The sequence below is a fragment of the Oryzias latipes genome, chromosome 23 (genome assembly GCF_002234675.1).
Source record: "Oryzias latipes chromosome 23, ASM223467v1".
Taxonomy (NCBI): domain Eukaryota; kingdom Metazoa; phylum Chordata; class Actinopteri; order Beloniformes; family Adrianichthyidae; genus Oryzias; species Oryzias latipes.
In genome coordinates, this window is record NC_019881.2 from 2,559,415 (window position 1) to 2,578,730 (window position 19,316).

The 19,316-nt window shown below is 42.1% G+C and overlaps 1 protein-coding gene across 2 annotated transcripts in view; it reads left to right on the forward strand.

The window, feature by feature from the left end:
• Window positions 1–19,316, forward strand: part of plxnc1 (plexin C1) — a 62,106-nt gene that overhangs the window by 25,010 nt on the left and 17,780 nt on the right. For both annotated transcript variants that reach the window (XM_023952137.1, XM_023952138.1), the window contains exons 12-21: window positions 245–350; window positions 1,530–1,700; window positions 1,779–1,946; window positions 2,283–2,376; window positions 2,495–2,596; window positions 5,193–5,296; window positions 6,274–6,315; window positions 8,503–8,627; window positions 8,697–8,895; window positions 10,939–11,085. In XM_023952137.1, the coding sequence (XP_023807905.1) occupies window positions 245–350; window positions 1,530–1,700; window positions 1,779–1,946; window positions 2,283–2,376; window positions 2,495–2,596; window positions 5,193–5,296; window positions 6,274–6,315; window positions 8,503–8,627; window positions 8,697–8,895; window positions 10,939–11,085 (1,258 nt within the window). The remainder of the gene's footprint in view (window positions 1–244; window positions 351–1,529; window positions 1,701–1,778; window positions 1,947–2,282; window positions 2,377–2,494; window positions 2,597–5,192; window positions 5,297–6,273; window positions 6,316–8,502; window positions 8,628–8,696; window positions 8,896–10,938; window positions 11,086–19,316) is intronic.

Below are 19,316 nucleotides of genomic sequence, written 5' to 3' on the forward strand. Positions count from 1 at the left end.
GGGTTCCACCCAATAATATGAGGGAGGTTCAGGTTTATTGGGTGACTTTTCCTGTTCTGGATATGACACCCTTTAAACTGAGCATTCTGGATCACATTAAGTGATGTTAAAATGAGACGTGTGGTGGCATTTCAGGATATGTGACTGTAGTCTAAGGATCAGAATCATGATAATATGTGAAAAAGATTTTTGCTGACTTCAAGTTTCCTGTCTCTTGATTGGCTGCTTCTCTGTTTTCCTGCAGCGGGAAGAGAAAGGTCTTCCTCAACGGCTCTAATCTGGAATTTGTGGAGGAGCTTTCATACATCCACCCTTCACATGTCTTGCATGACATAAACATCAAAAATAAGGTGACATTCAAAATACTGTCATTGTTTTCTCATAAAACATGCTGTAGATTCTACATGTTACATTGGTTTGAAAACGTCCTAGAGTCTAGAATGTTGTTGAATCAATGAAACACGTTGTTTTAAATCCTTATTATTATTTAAATATGCTACATCTAACTTTGAATGAACGTAATTTACTATTTAGTGTTGTAGTTTGTCTAAACATTTAATTCTTCTGCAGGACAAATTTACCTAAATTTGTTCTACATTCACACAATTTCCTAAAATGGTTTGTCCTGTATGTAACATGGTTATAAAAGTACACTTATTCTCCAAAGTGTGTTTTCATTGCACATAAAATCACACTCAGTGTTTTTATAACTAACACAGAGGACAAATCTGGATTCTTCCCCTACCCCTACATTTAGTCCTCCAAACGTAGAGTTATGAAAAAATAGTGTATGATTTTTTTTCTCACTATACTATTCTTAATTTTAAAAAAAAGCTTAACCTCTGTTTCTGCCATGTTTCTGTCTGAAAAAAATAAACTGCATCCACTGCTGCCTGGAAACAAGACAAAACATTTTGTAAAGATCTTAGTACATTGTAGAAGTGGTTGATACTAAGGACAGTGAACTGTGTAAATATTTATAAAACTAACGGTACTGAATGTTTTAGCAACTTCCTGCTAGACTTATTGAGAGTCCCTGATGTCAGGGATCAGAAATTACTCTGTAAAAAATCCAAACTGAATCACCTTGTTCTATCCTGAAAACACGAGTTTCAGGGTAGAATAAAGTTGAAACATGACACTTGGCCTCTTTACTTGGGGCTGTTTTGTTGTAAATGCATTTCAAATAAAAATGCAGCTTTAGTACTGCAAAAACCATACTGGGTCTCCATGACCCTTTTAATGGAAAGTTCTCAGAGAGTCCTGTCAGTTAGTCAACTGTCTTCAGCGACCAGATCAGTGTCTTTGCCTTTGAAGCTGCTGCCCCAGCAGGTGTTTGCCTTTAAAACTGTGGTTTTGATACCAACCTTCTAACGAGATTCACAGAAAAACAGAGCTTCCTTGAAACACAATGCAATAAGAATTTGGACAGAACTCTTACAGTTTATGTTCTGCTTTGTGAAACACGTTTTTTTTTGTTTTGCTGCTGTGCACAGACTCAATCAAAGTAAAATGTTCCACTTTTGCAGACTATTGAATTTCACACCCCTGCATCAGCAACACCCCAAAAGGTCACTGTTTATATGAAAGTGGCAAATAAAACGTTGGAATGCCCCAAAAAAATAATCTACTACCCAGATCCAAAGTTCACGAACTTCAAAGACGCAGGGAAGGGGAATGACGTCCAAGTCATCATTCAGGTAAGGCGATTTATAATATTTTTACACCAAAACTTTTGGTTATGTACTGAAAATAATGTATTCTCATCCCTATTCTAGAAAAAGGGAGACAAGCTGGACATAAAGAAAGAGGAGCTGTCAGTGTGGGGAATCCATGATGAGAAGGAGTATCAGTGCATCATGGAAGCTAAAGAAAGCAGCAACAAGACAGATTCCTTCATCTGTGAGATCAAAAACATCGGAAACATCAACTTTAAACAGCTGAAGGTAAACTCACGAATAAGAAAAAACACATTTGACTGGATTTGACCCTCCAAAGATAATATTTGACCTTTTAATACCAGAGCTGTCGCTGAGACGGCAGAATAAGAAACCATCTTTAAACTACTCTTCAACCATTTACACCATCAATCCAAGCTTTTCTGCCTTTTCCAATAGTTCCTTCTGTTCTGGGTTTCTGTAATATTGGACTGGTGTTTACTTTAGATTTTTTTTAATTGCACATTTTCAATCAGTACTTGAGACTTTCTTGTAGTCATTTATCGGGTTCTTGTATTCTAAGAAGCAATGATCTAAAAGTATAAGGATCTCTATCTTCTACAGATAAAGTATGGAGACACGACGGTTGTACTAAAACAACCCGGAGCTCAACTTTGGATGCTGCTTGCCCTTCTTCTGGTACCAGTCATCACAGTTGGTAGGAACATTAAGCATGCATAAGTCATGAAGACACAATTTGACCCCCTGCTACTCGTCTTAAAGCAGTCAAACTTTCAAGCGTGTTCAGTTCTGTGTCTTTGCTCGCTCCTTTTCAGTGGTGCTGATCGTTTACCGTAACAAACAGAGGAAGCTGACGGCCAAGATGAACAGATTTATGGAAAACCTGGAGCTTGACATCAGGAATGACATCCGACAAGGTCAGTGGGACACACTAACAAGCCAAGGCTCTATGACAAGCAAAAATAATCATAATGTGCCAGGAACATTTACGTTAAAAAGCAGCATAGTACCCATAAAAAGCAACGTTTTTACATATTTTTCCAAAAAGGGGCGAGTAATTTACTTAAGTTTTCTGTTGTCCCAAGACTGCAGTGAAACGTGTTATTTTACCCAAATAGGACGCACATAGAGAGTGGCGTTTTACCCCCTTAAAAACTGCATTCTATCATGTCTCGTTACCTTGGTCAAAAATGTATTTTAGTTGAAATAAGAAAAATTATTGATAGCCTAAAGCTCAGGACATGTGGCCTAGCGGTTAAATCTAGGGCTTAATGTACATTTTTTTTTGTTTTATTCTGTGTTTGAGTCCAGCAAAGGAGCAGTAGTAATCTGTTAAGTTTATTTGAGGAGTTTGCACACAAAAGAAACACAACTGCTGAGTCTTTTGCTCCAAGTAGAGTCATTTTATCGTCCAGTTATCTGTAGACACAGAAGCCTGACCAGGCAGTCCAACACGGCGAGAAAGCAAAACAAGTTTGAAATAAAACATCACCTGTTTTATTTCATGTACGGATTGACTGTTGACGGTACCCCTCAAAAGACTTCAGCATCAGTGAGCACAACCAGAATTAATCTAGACATGAGGCGCTCCGGATTATAAAACACATTTTTCATTTTCATTTCTTTTTTTGGAAAAAGAAAGTAGCGACATTGCGGTCCAAGCGTGGATCTCATAGTGCCGATCCCAAGCTCGTATAAATACAGAGGGTCATGTAAGGAAGGGCATCCGACATAAAATCTTTGGCAAACCAAATACATGAATCAGATATCCATAACGGATCGGTGGAGGCCGTGGTTAACATGGACCACCATTGGCGCTGATCACCGATAGGGGCGAAGAAGGAGAGGAGGAAGGCACGATCGTAAGAAGAGAGAGAAATGGAAAATCATGTGTTGGACTGAGAATAAGGACTTTGAATGTTGGAACTATGACAAGAAAAGGTAGAGACTATGAGGATGTCTGGAGTGAAAGATAAGTATGTTAGACATGTATGAGGGCTGTAAGACAGTGGTGAGGTGTGGAGTAGGGATGACAGAGGAGTTCAAGGTGGAGGTGGGATTACATCAGGGATCAGCTCTTAGCCCCTCCCTGTTTGCAGTGGTGATGGATAGACTGACAGATGAGGTCAGACCGGAATCACTATGGACTATGATGTTTGCAGATGATATTGTGCTTAGTGAGAGCAGAGAACAGGTGGAGGAGAAGCTAAAAAGGTGAAGGTTTGTCCTGGAAAGGAGAGGAATGAAGGTTATCTGCAGCAAGACGAAGTACATTAGTGTGAAAGAGAGGAACCCAAGTGAAAGAGTGAGGTTACAGGCAGACGAGGTCAAATGGGTGGAGGATTTTGAGTATCCAGGGTCAACAGTTCTGATTAATGGAGACTGTGGAAAAAAAGTGAAGAAGCGAGTTGCAGGCAGGTTGGAATGGGTGGAGAAAAGTTTCAGGTGTGATAAACCCTTGTACTGTCTTGTGGGGTCCAGATGACCCCACTCCCAACGAAAAAGGTTGTCAACCTTTTTTCTTCAATGATTTGTGATCTTCACTGGTGTCCATGGATACCCTTCTCCACCTTTATCCACCTTTGTCATGGTAGGGAGAACACGTCAATGGAAGGGTGGGGTCATCTGGACCCCACACGATAGCACAAGGGATAAAAGGAAAGATGCACAAAACTGTTGTGATACCAGCCTTGTTTTTGGCCCGAGGAGGACCAGGAGGAAGAGCTGAAGGTAGCAGAGAGGAAGATGCTGAGGTTCTTTCTCTTTGGGAGGGACCATGATGGATGGGATCAGGAATCAGGAATGAGTGCTCAGAGGAACAGCCCACGTCAGAGGATTTGGAGATAAAGTCAGAGAATGGACTGAGATGGTTCGGATACGTCCAGAGAGACGGTGAATCTGTTGATAGAAGGATGCTGGGTCTGCAGCTGCCAGGCAAGAGGTCTAGAGGAAGACCAAAGGAGGAGGTTCATATCATTTGTCAATTCAAGTTTCTTGGTTATTTATAATTCTGTGGCAGTGTTTCAGTCTGTCAGTCAATCCAATTTTACAGACTTTTTTTATGTTGGCTTTTTTTTTTTAAACTTGTTTTGTCTTTGCACATTCGGTAATTTCTTTGAACCCATAACGTTTCTATGCTTTTGTTCCTGTAAAAAGCGAAGCCCCTGTAGTCACAGAACATTCTGGAAACTGTCTTTTGACTCAAATGATTCATCAAGTTTCACCACTTCCCTTTACTGCTACCACGTCCAAAGCCAGATACCATTGCTTTCACATCTTTTTTTTTTTTAGTTGTTAAACATCCTGGACAGCTTTTTCTTTTTTCAAATGTTGAACTTTTTAAAGTAAATTCTAATAATGTTATTGGTGCATTCTCTCATTATCAACATGCACAGGAGTAAGAGACACGACATTAAACCAAATGTAGGCACTTTCCACACTTTTTGTTGTTATTGTCATTTTTAAAACAGGGTACAGAAGTTTAAATCAGTTTTTATTAACTGTCCTCTGCAGGTTTTGTGGATTTGCAGACTGAGAAAGCTGACCTGATAGAGAACGTTGGAGCAATTCCTTTCCTGGACTACAAGCACTTTGCAGCAAAGATCTTTTTTCCAGAGGTAAAGTTTGTCACACAAACAGACAAAAAGAGGAACTAGAATTTCATTTTATAAAAAATACACACAAACATGACTATTTTCTATAAGTCAATGAACTTTTTATATGAGCAAATACTTGTAACTATGGTTTCAAATATGTAAGAAAAGTGAAAAAGGTGCCTCTTAACACTGCCCTTATCCCTGCTCCAAAACATGAACATGTAAGAAAAGTAACACAACTCAACACAGAAAAGTAAAGGAGCACACCAGTCTTTTGTTACAGACAGAGCTCTGACACAAAAAAAAATACTTAGGGATATTTGGTGCAATTTCCGTAGAAAACAAGCAAAAGTTGAAAGTGAGGAGGACATTTTTGTTTAAGTGGTAGATGATGAAGAAACCTCCAGCAGAGCCCGACTCAGTCAGGATGACCATCTGCTGTTTCTAAGATTTGCTGTCCGTCATAAAGTCTTACAGAATTCATGAGTAACCCGTTCATTCATCCATCCAACCATACATCCAAGGAAGGTTTGAAGTGTAACCCTTGTGCTATCTTAGATGACCCCCCCCCTTCCATTGACGTGTTCTCCCTACCATGACAAAGGTGGATAAAGGTGGAAAGATTTCATGTAATCCATGGACACCAGTGAAGATCACAAATCATTGAAGAAAAAAGGTTCAGCGCACTGTCTAGTGGGTCTAGATGACCCAACTCCCAATGGTAAAGTGCCTAGGACAGCACAAGGGTTAAACAAGAGAGAAAAAGTGTGAAAATGTGCATTCCTGTCTGAGAAAGTGTGTAGTGAGTTAGTCGCCTTAAAACATCTATAATCTACTCTACAAATCTGACCTATCACAGGTTATTTTTAGAGCGTAACTCTCGCGATAAACAAAGGAACACTGTGTCTAAAAACAGTACACATTTTTTCTGTCCTTTTGACTCTCTAGAAATGTTTGTTTGGGAGATTAACTGGGATTTTTTTGTTGTTTTTTTTCAGGGTGAAGCTTTGATGGCGCTGTGTATCAAAGACATTGGTCCGGTAAGGTTTTGTAGTAATTGTTGCCTGCTGTGTTTGGGCTGTTTTCACTAAGTAAAGACCACTACACACAACCACTACGGACATTTTGCGCAGACTGCATGGATTAAAATTAGTCATGCATGAATATACATGAGCAAAATGAGAAAAGTTGTGGTCTTTACTTGAAATTTTCACAGACGTATCATGAATAAAACAATGTTCAATCCACAGAAGAAGTACAAATAAACCACACAAAGAACACAGACATCAACGTAGAACATGCACCGTGCATGATTATTGCGCTTTGCAATGGGGCAAAAAACGATTTAGTCAGCCACCAATGGAGCAAGTTCTCCCACTAAAAAGATGAGAGAGGCCTGTCGTTTTCATCATAGATAAACCTCAACTATGAGAAACAAAATGAAAAAATAAAATCTAGAAAATCACCTTGTCTCATTTGGTCAATAACAAAACTTCAACACAATACTTTGTTACATAACCTTTGTGTGCAATGACATCAGTCAAACATTTTGTTAGTCTTCACAAGGTTTTCCCAAACTGTTGCTGGTATTTTGGCCCATTCCTCCATGCAGATCTCCTCTAGAGCAGTGATGTTTTGGGGCTGTCGCTGGACAACACAGACTTTCACCTCCCTCCAAAGGTTTTCTACAGGGTTCAGATCTGGAGACTGGCTAGGCCAATCCAGTACCTTGAAATGCTTCCTAAGAAGCCCCTCCTTTGTGTGTTTGGGATGGTTGTCCTGCTGAAAGACCCAAAATCTGATGATACCTAGCCCCATTCATTCTTTCCTTTACACGGATCAGTGGTCCTGGTGCCTTTGCTGAAAAACAGCCCCAAACTATGATGTTTCCACCCCCATGCTCTGAGGTAAGTGTGTTGTTCTTTGGATGCAACTCAGCATTCTTTCTCCAAACAATCAAGACGAGTAGATTATAGCAGAGTCAGTCTCTCAGCCTGGTTCAGCTCAACAATTTGGTTTCTGGTGTCCTTAGACAGCTCTTTGGTGTTCATAGTGGAGTTTGGAGTGTGACTGTTTGAGGTTGTGGACGGGTGTCTTTCTATAGATAACCAGTTCAAACAGGATCCATTAATACAGGTAAACAGTGGAGGAAAGAGGATCCTCTACAGAAGAAGTTAACAGGTCTGTGAGAGGCAGAAATCTTTCTTGTTTGTTGGTGACCAAATACTTATTTTCCACCATAATTTACAAATAATTTATTTAAAAATCAGACAATTTTCTGTAGTTTCTTTCCCTTTTTAGTCTCTCATTGTTGCGGTTTATTTATGATGAAAATTCCAGGCCTCTCTCATCTTTTTAAGTGAGAAAACTTCCACAGTTGGTGTCTGACTAAATACTTTTTTGGCCCCCGGTACTAGCAATTCATTAGTGATTCGTGCATCAATTACTTCATTTTAACTTGATATCGCCGTATACGCGATAAGAAAGTTAAACATCGGTGGTACATGCGTGAAAAGTCTGTTAGACATACGTGGAACGGTCGTAGAAAGCCACAAATTTGCGAATGCATCTCGCAAACATCACCCACAGTTGCGTAAGATTTACGTTATGGTTGCGCAGAAACTGCGTAAAATAAACTGCGTAATTCTCAACCAACCAAAAATCTTTGAACTGCTCAAAACTAGGGCTGCAGGATATGAGGACAACTTGCGATATGCGATGTAAGTGATCAATATGGCGATTACGATATAATTTGCGATATATAAACAAAAAGAAAAATAACCATAAACATCATTCCCATTTCCATTAAAAATTATACTCCAAATGACCCTCATCGACATAGGTGACAATCGTCTAACATAACAGGCCTCCATCTGATTGGTCAAAACATAAAGTGGTTTATTTGATGCGTTAAATGCTTCAAGCTGCCATAAGATTGTTTTAACACATTTCGGGTTTATGATCTATTGCGATATTCACCGTCTTTCGCGATATGCATATTGCAGAGCTGGATATTGCGATAACGATAAATTTGCGGTATATTGTGCAGGCCTACTCAAAACCAATCTCACGTAAAGACCTGTTGGCTAAAACATACATCCACGTACATACATCACGCATGTATCACCAAAGACTGAAATTTCCTACATGGAAAATGCACAAAATGTTGGTAGCAGCGGTGTGACTCCACCTTAACGTGCTGCTGTGTCTGAACTGTCTGCCATCAGGATGGAGTGAAGGTTGAGCTGGATAATTGCTGCCAGCTTTTGTTCAAGCTGATCGAGGACAAACTCTTTCTTACTTCAATGGTCCAAGCTATGGAAGAGCAGAAGAGTTTTGGCATCAAAGATCGGTAAGTTTGCCTTTGTTACTCAGGATCTTCCTGCCACGCTTTGCGTTTAGATTTTCTCTTCTGTTCCAGGTGTTCCATGGCGTCCCTTCTCACTGTAGCACTTCATAGCAACTTGACCTACCTGACTGAGGTGATGGAGGTTCTGCTCAAAGACCTGATGCACCAGAAGAGCAACGCTCAACCCAAACTGCTGCTGCGACGCACCGAGTCCACAGTGGAGAAGCTGCTGACCAACTGGATGTCCATCTGCCTCTACGGCTTCCTGCGGGTCTGTGCTCCTCAAACTGTCAGATTTGAGTGATTGGAAAGTTCGGTTGATAAGGGTTGCATGTGTTCATTTAGAGTTAAAACCTCAAATCTGAGATTACAACTGTTCAAATGTGCTGCTGCGTGTGATAGAATCACAACTGCGCTCGGACTTCTGACACATTCCTTGGGAGAAACTTGTGTCAAAACTGATCTGAATTGGAATGGGGGGGGGGGGGGGGGATCAACCAATCAGAGTTAGAGAGTTAGAAAGATCCTCACAGATCCGGACTTCCTGCTTCAGTAACTCTTCTGATAAACGTTCAAATGTATCTCAATCACTTTGTGTGAACACGGAGGGTGAACCACAAATGCATTTCTAAAGAAAAAGATTGTTTTTTTCCTGCCTTTTAATTGAAATGATCTCTTCGAGCTGTGAATCCAGACGCTGCAGCAGCGACGCGGCCTGCAAGGGACTGTCAACAAAGTGCAAGCTCCGTAAAAACACCATTCTGTACAAATCAATCTCTCAAAAATGAATAAATGTCTACATATATATGAGCCGGTAATGAAGCCTCGTTTTCATGCTACAACCAATATTTTCTGAGAAAGTAAATCTTTGTTTTGTTTTATTGTAGACATATTGATCATCAATACTTCGAACGCACCTTGCCGCCCCAGGTTACCCCCGGGGCTACGCCTGTCTGAGGGTCGTTTTGCAATCAATCAGTGGTCCCCGCTTCCCCTCTCCACGGGGGGGGGGGGTCCCCGCGGCTGGGGCTGTTGCTGTTGCAGGCACCAGCCGAGGGACCTGGGGGCGCCTTCCCGACATCCGGACCTGCTGCCGGCCGCTGGACCTTGGTGACTCTGTGCTGCCCAGGCAACACAGGGCCCCATGGCGGCGAGGGACAACGTCTGCCGCTCCCTCCAGCGAGGGAATCGAGCATCTCAGCGCAGTTGTGTCGCACTTGTGATTCACGCCAGCAGATTTGAGCGGTTTTAATCACAGATATGAGGTTGTAACTCTAAATGAACACATGCAAACGGGAATTTGTCAGTTGTGGTTTTGTTTGACAGACTTAACAGCAGAAGATTTTTAAACATAGATGCAGATTTTTTTTATCTCACATTCTATTTTACCATTTCTCACATCAAATCTACAAGCTCGTCCTTTTTAGAACATTATTACCTTCATAAGACAGCTTCCCTAAAGGTATTTTATGAAGCATAACATAATGTAAATACAAAACAGAGCCCTGAGGGACACCACCCATCCCGTTTCTTTGTGATGACATACAGTATTATGCCTGATTCAACTCTAAAAGTTCTGAATGTTAGACATGAAATGAACCAATTCACTTCACGGTTGACCCCAGCAACCAGAAAAGCAAATGAAGACAGCAGCCAACTTTCTTTTGCAAAAGGAGAAAAGACAGGAAGCAGAAGAATTTCGACAACATCAGTAGAAACCACAGCAGTGATACGACCACATCTGTGGTCCGTCTCTTCTGCAGCCGTGCAGGCCTGAAAGAAACTGTAGTTCTTTCAGGACGGTGCCGGTTCTAACCCGCTGAGACGGGATGCTGGATCATTTTCCCTGTTGTTTGCAGACATCTGAGTCTGTTAGTGAGAAAAACTGCCTCTGTGAAGATTTCTGTTAGAGATTTTCCTTTAGAAGCCTCTGCTGGTCTGGTGCCTGAAGAAAAAAGCTTCCATATAGAAATTTCAACGTAAACATTCAAAAACATAGACAACAAGAAATGCAAAATGTTTGAGCAGAAAGGACTTGCAGTTTAGCGGTTTCCTTTTTTTTAATCTTAAAGTGTTACAGTTGTTTGTTATAAATATGTCAAGCCACACGTCTTAAACTTGCGGTTTTCACACGACAGCTGCATAACAGATGTTATCAAAACCAGATGCATTTTGCTCAGACCTTCTCGTCTGCACAGAACTTTTGCCGCCATTTTTTGGTGTCAAACTGATCAGAGTGAACCGGAGCAGAAAAAAGCTCGATAGTTTGACGAATGTCTCCAGTTTAACCAGCAGGGTTCGTGTTTTGGTGCAGGAGAGCGTGGGCCAGCACTTGTTCTTCCTGGTGAGCGCCCTCATGCAGCAGATCGCCAAAGGCCCGGTGGACTGCGTGACGGGCAAAGCTCTGTACACGCTCAGCGAGGACTGGCTGCTGTGGGAGGCTCAGAACTTCAGCTCCTTGGTGAGAAAACACACCTTCAGGCTGCAGAACATGCATGGACGCTTCTCTGTGCCGATGTTTCATTTAGGTCTGCACCACTTCCACGTGTCACAACCAGCCATTAATACTCTCCAGTTCCCTCTTCTGGTTTTCGGTCGGTTACTTGTCGTACCTTGACTGCACATGTATTACTTCCTCTTCTGGTTTTATGGGCTTAAGATAGACACAGTCTTTATTATCTTCATGTGCACAGCCCATTAGATTTATGGTAAATCATCTGATAACCAAAACCAGACAAACTCCAAGCAGCTCAGAGTGCTCAGGCTCTAGAGATTGGATAAGTTGAACAGTCCAGCGGCTGACTCCATCACCAAAAACCTCCACCTGCCTCCAAAAAGACTGGTACAAAAAACTAACAAAGGTCAAAGGTTTTTAAGGAGGGTCTAAGTTAGGAGGGTCTAGTCTGTTATTGAATTCTATGACTTTATGTTCTTTATCATTGATGTTTATTACACAGTTACCGGTATGGAGCCCATTGAGACGACTATGGTTGTAAATATTGGGCTATAGAAACAAAATTGAGTTGAATTGACTTCAACACAGGATCAGGAAATGGAAGGACGAGGGGGTCATGGAGCTGAACTACCAGACTCAGCATGAGATGAGCTCTGATTGGACCGAGGCGAGGCAGAAAAGAGTCAATGAAACGATGAAAAGTTAAAGAGATCCATATAGAACCATGACGAGTGGATCCCAGAGACTCACGAGGAAAATGCTAGATTATACAAATGGATTAAACAGATCTGTAAATTCATTAAAGTCCCTCTCCAACCATCTTCTGATCTGTTTTCAAACCGTTCCGAGTGGTCTTTTATTTAGGATTACGTTGTTTTTAGTTCAAATCAAAAGTCCTGTGTCGTTTTCTAGGACATAGTTTCTGCAGAGCAGCAGGAGTTCATTAGAAATCTACCTGTGAGCTATGGACGGGAACCCCTTTCCTCTACCTGTTGCTGAGAAATCAGAGAGCAGCGTCATTTCTGTCACATAAAAGCTCTTTTTCAAATGTTTTTTTTTTTTTTGTCTGCTGCTGATTTACAACAATTTGAATAAAGAAATACTCTCAAATGCACTTTGGAACATAATTTTCTTCATATATGTGCTCCATCATCAGACCATGTTCAAAACAATTTTCATTGGAGAGGGGACAATAAAAAGATGAGTTTCAGGTGTTTGGGGCTTAGTTTTAGTTCACGTTTTTATTGCATAATGTCTGAGACTTTCAGCTAAAATTCTTTAGGTCCGTTTGGTGTCATGGAGATGATGGGGCATTTCCAGCAACTATCGGACAAAGGTGGGGTACACCTTAAGCCAGGAGCGGGCCACAAAGGGATCTAAAATTTTACAGAAAGGTCTAAACAGGAGCTTGGATTTAGTAATTGACCTCAACAGAGGAAGAAATAACATGTGGATGAAAACCTGCTTTAATTTGTAACCCTTGTGCTATCCTAGGCACTTTACCATTGGGAGTTGGGTCATCTAGACCCACTAGACAGAGCTCTGAACCTTTTTTCTTCAATGATTTGTGATCTTCACTGGTGTCCATGGATTACATGAAATCTTTCCACCTTTATCCACCTTTGTCATGGTAGGGAGAACACATCAATGGAAGGGTGGGGTCATCTAAGATAGCACAAGGGTTAATGAGTATTAACACATACAGTATATTTTAAAGGATAGATTTTTATATATATATTTATCTTTTCTTTGTTTTCTTCCTTTGGTTCTTTTTCTATCCCTCTTTCTTAATTCCTTAAAAAAATAGAAAAGGATATGTATAATTTAGTTCAGTTTAGTGGGCCACAAATGCACCCTGGCCGTAGGCCGTAGACCGTTCTCCACTCCGTTGGCTATTCTCAATCAACATCTGACTTCTCCAAATCCAAATATCTAAAAATGTCATTTTGTAAATTTAATTCAGGGTTTTTTATGTCGAACTTTTTGTGGAGAAATCAAAGGAAAGTAGTTTCAACCAATGAGGAAGTAGAATGAGCAGTTTCAGCAACGTTTCTCTGTGCTCTAGAATGAAACGTTGACGTCATTTCTGGGTCTTGATGAGACGATCTCAGGTAGAAAATCCATAATTAGCGTTTTTCATTTCCTAATCAATAGCTTGATTAGTGAATATCGTATTAAAGAACAGAGATTTTGATAATTGTACTGAAAATCTGAAATGAAACTCCTTCTTTAGAGTTGATGTAGTTTTGCTTTTAACAGCATTTTAATGGTTATTAACTAAATGTTACAGCTTTAAAGTTATTTCCTCAGAAACTTCTCAGAAGTGATTGTAATGGGTTGAATGGGTTCATGAGATCATTCTGACACTCTGCCAGTACGGTGAGGTTCAACATCTACCACAGGAGCTGCTTCCTAAAGACCGCCGCTTTCAGCGCTACTGCCGTCTCTGTGACCCAGTTTGGGAACTTGCAGTCCAGCATTAGTCCAAGGAGGGGGAAAATCTAAATGAGAATAAAATTGGCCCTTGTGCTGTCTATGGGGTCCAGATGACCCCACCCTTACATTGACGTGTTCATGTCACAAATCACAAATAAGCACGTTAACATTGGGTGTTGGGTCATCTAGACCCACTAGACAGTGCTCTGAACCTTTTGTCTTCAATGATTTGTGATCTTCACTGGTGTCCATGGATTACATGAAATCTTTCCACCTTTATCCACCTTTGTCATGGTAGGGAGAACACCTCAATGGAAGGGGGGGGTCATAGGATAGCACACGGGTTAAGTGATTCATTTCTATAGGAAATCATAACAAAAATGATCACAAAATCTAACGCAATTGTGTATGATTTTTGTGAGATGCAAAGTTTTTTCTTTTCACGACCGTTCCGCGTATGTCTAACGGACTTTTCATGCATGAACCACCGATGTGTAGCTGTTGTATCGCGTCTACGGCGCAGTTAACAATTAAAATTACACAACTGACAAACTCATTTTTGGGCCAAATTTAGCTTTTACGTTGGTTAACGTGTTCTTTGGGTGGTTCATTCATACTTCTTATGTGGGTTCATTTGTGATTCATCTGTGAAGTTTCCATGTGAACACCACAACTTTTCTCACTTTTTCCACATAAATTCACGAATGACCAATTCTCAAACCAGAAAAGTTTATCTAACTAACCACTATCTCACGCTCTGTGCTGCATGATCCCATTAAAGAGATGAAGCGTGCCTTAAGCCCTTTCATTATAGTGGTGTCACGCGAGCCATGCGAGCTTAACTGTTCTGTATCACTGCGCTGGCTTCTGTAACCCTTGTGCTATCCTAGGTACTTTAACATTGGGAGTTGGGTCATCTAGACCAGTGTTTTTCAACCAGTGTGCCGCGGCACACTAGTGTGCCGTGGGAGATGGTCAAGTGCGCCGTGGGAAATTGCACTCATTCACTGATCTAAAAACATTTTCCATCTCCAAGAAATCAGCTCTCTGTGTATCCAAACATGCCCTGATAAAACAATGAGTAGTTTGGAATATAAAAGATCTTAAAATTACTTTTTCTTTGTGTTTATTTGATTCTATTAAAGACATTTTGATAAGAATCACGGTACCGCGATTTAGCTGCAGCTATAACTGTGTAAGGAAAAGTCCCGCCCCTTTAACTGTCTCCGCCAATCATTCTTGAAGGCTTAATCACATGTCATCAGTCTGACCAATCAGAAGTGGTTAAAGTCTTCACTTCCTTGTTCTTAATTCTGCTGATAAAGTCGCTCAGTTCTAACAAAAATACCAGCTAAAGCTCGTCTTTAGCTGGTCGTTCATCTCCTAGAAAAAAACAGCTGCAACTTCCTGCTTTTTCTGCCACAATTATCACAAAAATCCACATGAGACTGCGGGGGGGGGGGGGGGGGGGGTCGATCAATACAGACCATGAATTTCTGCTTTTTTTTTTATTTGGATGCTGGTGTGCCGCAGGATTTATTGTCGGGGTTAAAGTGTGCCGTGGCTCAAAAAAGGTTGAAAAGCACTGATCTAGACACACTAGACAGTGTTCTGAACCTTTTTTCTTCAATGATTTGTGATCTTCACTAATCTAGCCACAGGGGTTGCAAGCCAGTTGCCTCTGTGCCGGTCCCAAGCCCGGATAAATAGAGAGGGTTGCGGCAGGAAGGGCATCCGGCGTAAAAATTGCCAAAATAACCATGCGAATCATCCACAACACTTTAGACATACCGGATCGGTCGAGGCCCGGGTTAACAACGACCGCCACCGATGCTGTTAACCTACAGGGTGTCTGTGGAAATTTGACTACTGTTGGTCGAAGAAAGAGGGGAGGCAGAAGGGTCCGTGGCCAGAGAGAGAAGGGAAAGGCAAGAACATAGGTTTGAGAATAGGGACTCTTAACGTTGGCACAATGACAGGGAAAGGCAGAGAGCTGGCAGACATGATGGAGAGAAGGAAGGTAGATGTACTGTGTGTGCAGGAGACAAGGTGGAAGGGCAGCAAGGCACGTAGTATTGGAGGAGGATACAAACTGTTCTATCATGGTGTTGATAGGAAGAGAAACGGGGTAGGTGTGATTCTGAAGCGGGAGTTTGTAAACAGCGTTCTAGAGGTGAAAAGAGTCTCAGACAGGATGATGAGCCTAAAGTTAGAAATTGAAGGGGTGATGGTGAATGTAGTCAGTGGGTATGCGCCACAGGTTGGCTGTGAGTTAGAAGTGAAGGAGAGATTCTGGAGTGAGTTGGATGAGGTCATAGAGAGTTTCCCCAGAGGAGAGAGAGTTGTTATTGGAGCAGACTTTGATGGGCATGTTGGTGAGGGCAATAGAGGTGATGAGGAGGTGATGGGCAGGTTTGGTGTGAAGGAAAGGAATCTGGAGGGACAGATGGTGGTGGACTTTGTGAAGAGGATGGAAATGGCTGTAGTCAACACTTACTTCAAGAAGAGAGAGGAACATAGAGTGACGTACAGAAGTGGAGGTAGGAGTACTCAGGTGGACTACATCCTATGTAGACGAGGTCATTTGAGAGAGGTTAATGACTGCAAAGTGGTGGTAGGAGAGAGTGTAGCCAGACAGCACCGCATGGTGGTGTGTAAGATGACTCTGGAGGTCAGGAAGAAGAAGAGAGGGAAAACAGAAAAGAAGACCAAGTGGTGGAAGCTACAGAATGAAGAAACTTGTGAGGAATTTAGGCAGAAGTTGAGACAGGTCCTGGGTGGTCAGGATGAGCTTCCAGATGACTGGGAAACTACAGCAGAAATTATCAGGGAAACAGGTAGGAAGGTGCTAGGTGTGTCATCTGGAAAGAGGAAAGACGGTAAAGACACTTGGTGGTGGAATGAGGAAGTACAGGAATGCGTCCAGAGGAAGAGGTTGGCTAAAAGGAAGTGGGATGTAGAAAGGACTGAGGAAGATAGACAGGAGTACAAGGAAGCGCAGCGTAGAGTGAAGAGAGAGGTGGCAAAGGCCAAACAGAAAGCTTACGATGAGCTATATGACAGGTTAGACACAAAGGAAGGAGAAAAGGACTTGTACAGGCTAGCCAGACAGAGAGACAGAGATGGGAAGGACGTGCAACAGATAAGGGTGATTAAGGACAGAGATGGAAAGGTGCTAACAACCCAGGAGAGTGTACAGAAAAGATGGAAGGAGTATTTTGAGGAGCTGATGAACGTGGAAAATGACAGGAAAAGAAGGGAGGAAGATGTGGTTTTTGTGGAGCAGGAAGTAGCAGAGATTGGAAAGGATGAGGTTAGGAAGGCTCTGAAAAGGATGAAGAGCGGAAAGGCCGTTGGTCCTGATGACGTACCTGTGGAGGTATGGAAGTGCCTAGGAGAGACAGCAGTGGAATTTCTAACGAAGTTGTTCAATAGGATTCTAGAGAGTGAGAAGATGCCTGAGGAATGGAGGAGAAGCGTTCTGGTTCAGATCTTTAAGAACAAGGGTGACACGCAGAACTGCAGCAACTATAGAGGAATAAAGTTGATGAGCCACACAATGAAGCTGTGGGAAAGAGTAGTGGAAGCCAGGCTTAGGAAAGAGGTGGAGATTTGTGAGCAGCAGTATGGTTTCATGCCCCGTAAGAGCACCACTGATGCCATTTTTGCTTTGAGAATGTTGATGGAAAAGTACAGAGATGGTCAGAAGGAGCTGCATTGTGTGTTCGTAGATTTAGAGAAGGCGTATGACAGGGTGCCGAGGGAGGAGCTGTGGTACTGTATGAGGTCGTCTGGAGTGGCAGAGAAGTATGTCAGAGTAGTTCAGGACATGTATGAGAGAAGTATGACGGTGGTGAGATGTGCTGTAGGTCAGACAGAGGAGTTCAAGGTGGAGGTGGGACTACACCAAGGATCAGCTTTGAGTCCTTTTTTGTTTGCTATGCTGATGGACAGGCTGACAGACGAGGTAAGACAGGAATCTCCCTGGACAATGATGTTTGCGGATGACATTGTAATCTGCAGTGAGAGTAGAGAGCAGGTGGAGGAACAGCTAGAGAGGTGGAGGTTTGCTCTGGAACGAAGAGGCATGAAGGTCAGTCGTAGTAAGACAGAATACATGTGTCTGAACGAGAGGGATCAAGGTAGAAGCGTTAGGTTACAGGGGGCTGAGGTGAAGAAGGTGCAGGAGTTTAAGTACTTGGGGTCAACAGTTCAGTGTGACGGAGAGTGTGGAAAAGAGGTGAAGAGGCGAGTGCAGGCAGGTTGGAGCGGGTGGAGGAAAGTGTCAGGAGTGTTGTGTGACAGAAGAGTGCCAGCAAGACTCAAAGGAAAGGTGTACAAGACAGTGGTGAGACCAGCTCTGCTCTATGGGTTAGAGACGGTAGCAGTGAGACAGAGACAAGAGGCTGAGATGGAGGTAGCGGAGATGAAGATGTTGAGGTTTTCCTTAGGAGTGACCAGGTTAGACAGGATAAGGAACGAGTACATCAGAGGGACGGCTCATGTTGCCTGTGTTAGCGACAAAGTCAGAGAAGCCAGACTGAGATGGTTTGGACATGTTCAGAGGAGGGATAGTGGATATATTGGTAGAAGGATGTTGGAGATGGAGCTGCCTGGCAGGAGGGCAAGAGGACGGCCAAAGAGGAGATACATGGATGTCTTAACAGAGGACATGAAGTTGGCTAATGTTAGGGTAGAAGATGTCCATGATAGAGTGAGGTGGAAAACGATGATTCGCTGTGGCGACCCCTGATGGGAAAAGCCGAAAGAGAAAGAAGAAGATTTGTGATCTTCACTGGTGTCCATGGATTGCATGAAATCTTTCCACCTTTATCCACCTTTGTCATGGTAGGGGAGAACATGTCAGTGTAAGGGGAGGGGGTCATCTAAGATAGCACAAGGGTTAAAAACAACCTTTAGCTTCATCATCTGGATTAAAACAAGCGGTAAGAGGTGAACTTTCTCTCTGAACGGATGCTTTATGTAACACATCGTGATCATCAGCATATATAAATATCGCTTTGTATCGCAGAATCTCTACTGCAGCCGTGGTGCAGCGCGTTGTCACGGTACATATGGTCCACTTTTTGAAAAAAACGTGATGAAATTCAAATCCAAAGGATTAAAAACTGGTTGAAAATTTATTTCTTTTGTAAGTGACTAAGGTATAAGCGGGTTAGTGGCCTTTGAAGTGTACATTATCAAAATTAAAGCACTTCACAGAAGCAACCGTGGTCCGCTTTACTGTGGTGATGAAGAGTGTTAATGGATACCCAATGCCTTAGTCACATTCGGTCAACCCCCGTATGGGTACTTGTGGTTTCGGGTCCCATGGAGGGTCGCAGACAGAAGTAGTGGATTTTCTGGCAACATGTCTCCCCCCCCCCCCCCCAGTATATCTGTCCTTGCTTCATCAGCATGTTTTACTTGTACCTGTACAGAATGTGTACAGTCATATGATGTTAAAATCATTTACACACCATCTATGGGTTACTTTTCCTATACTTCATTTGAAAAAAAAGAAAGATTCTTCTGCAATACATCTGGTTTAGTCTACAGCAGGATGTCTGAAAGCGTTCTTCATGAAGGGTGTGGGGGGCTTTTCGTAGCAGTGTTGTGTGGCTGAGCTAAAGAAAACAGAAACAACTCATTGGTAACAGAAAAATAAAGCTTCATAGACGGTGAGAGGAGAGCAAAGAATCTGACTAGGAAACAATGAAGAAGTTACTAAAGTTTTTGTGTTTTTTTAAATGCCAATAAAGTTATTTGATTGAATAGTCTACTCCTAAGGTATCTGCTTG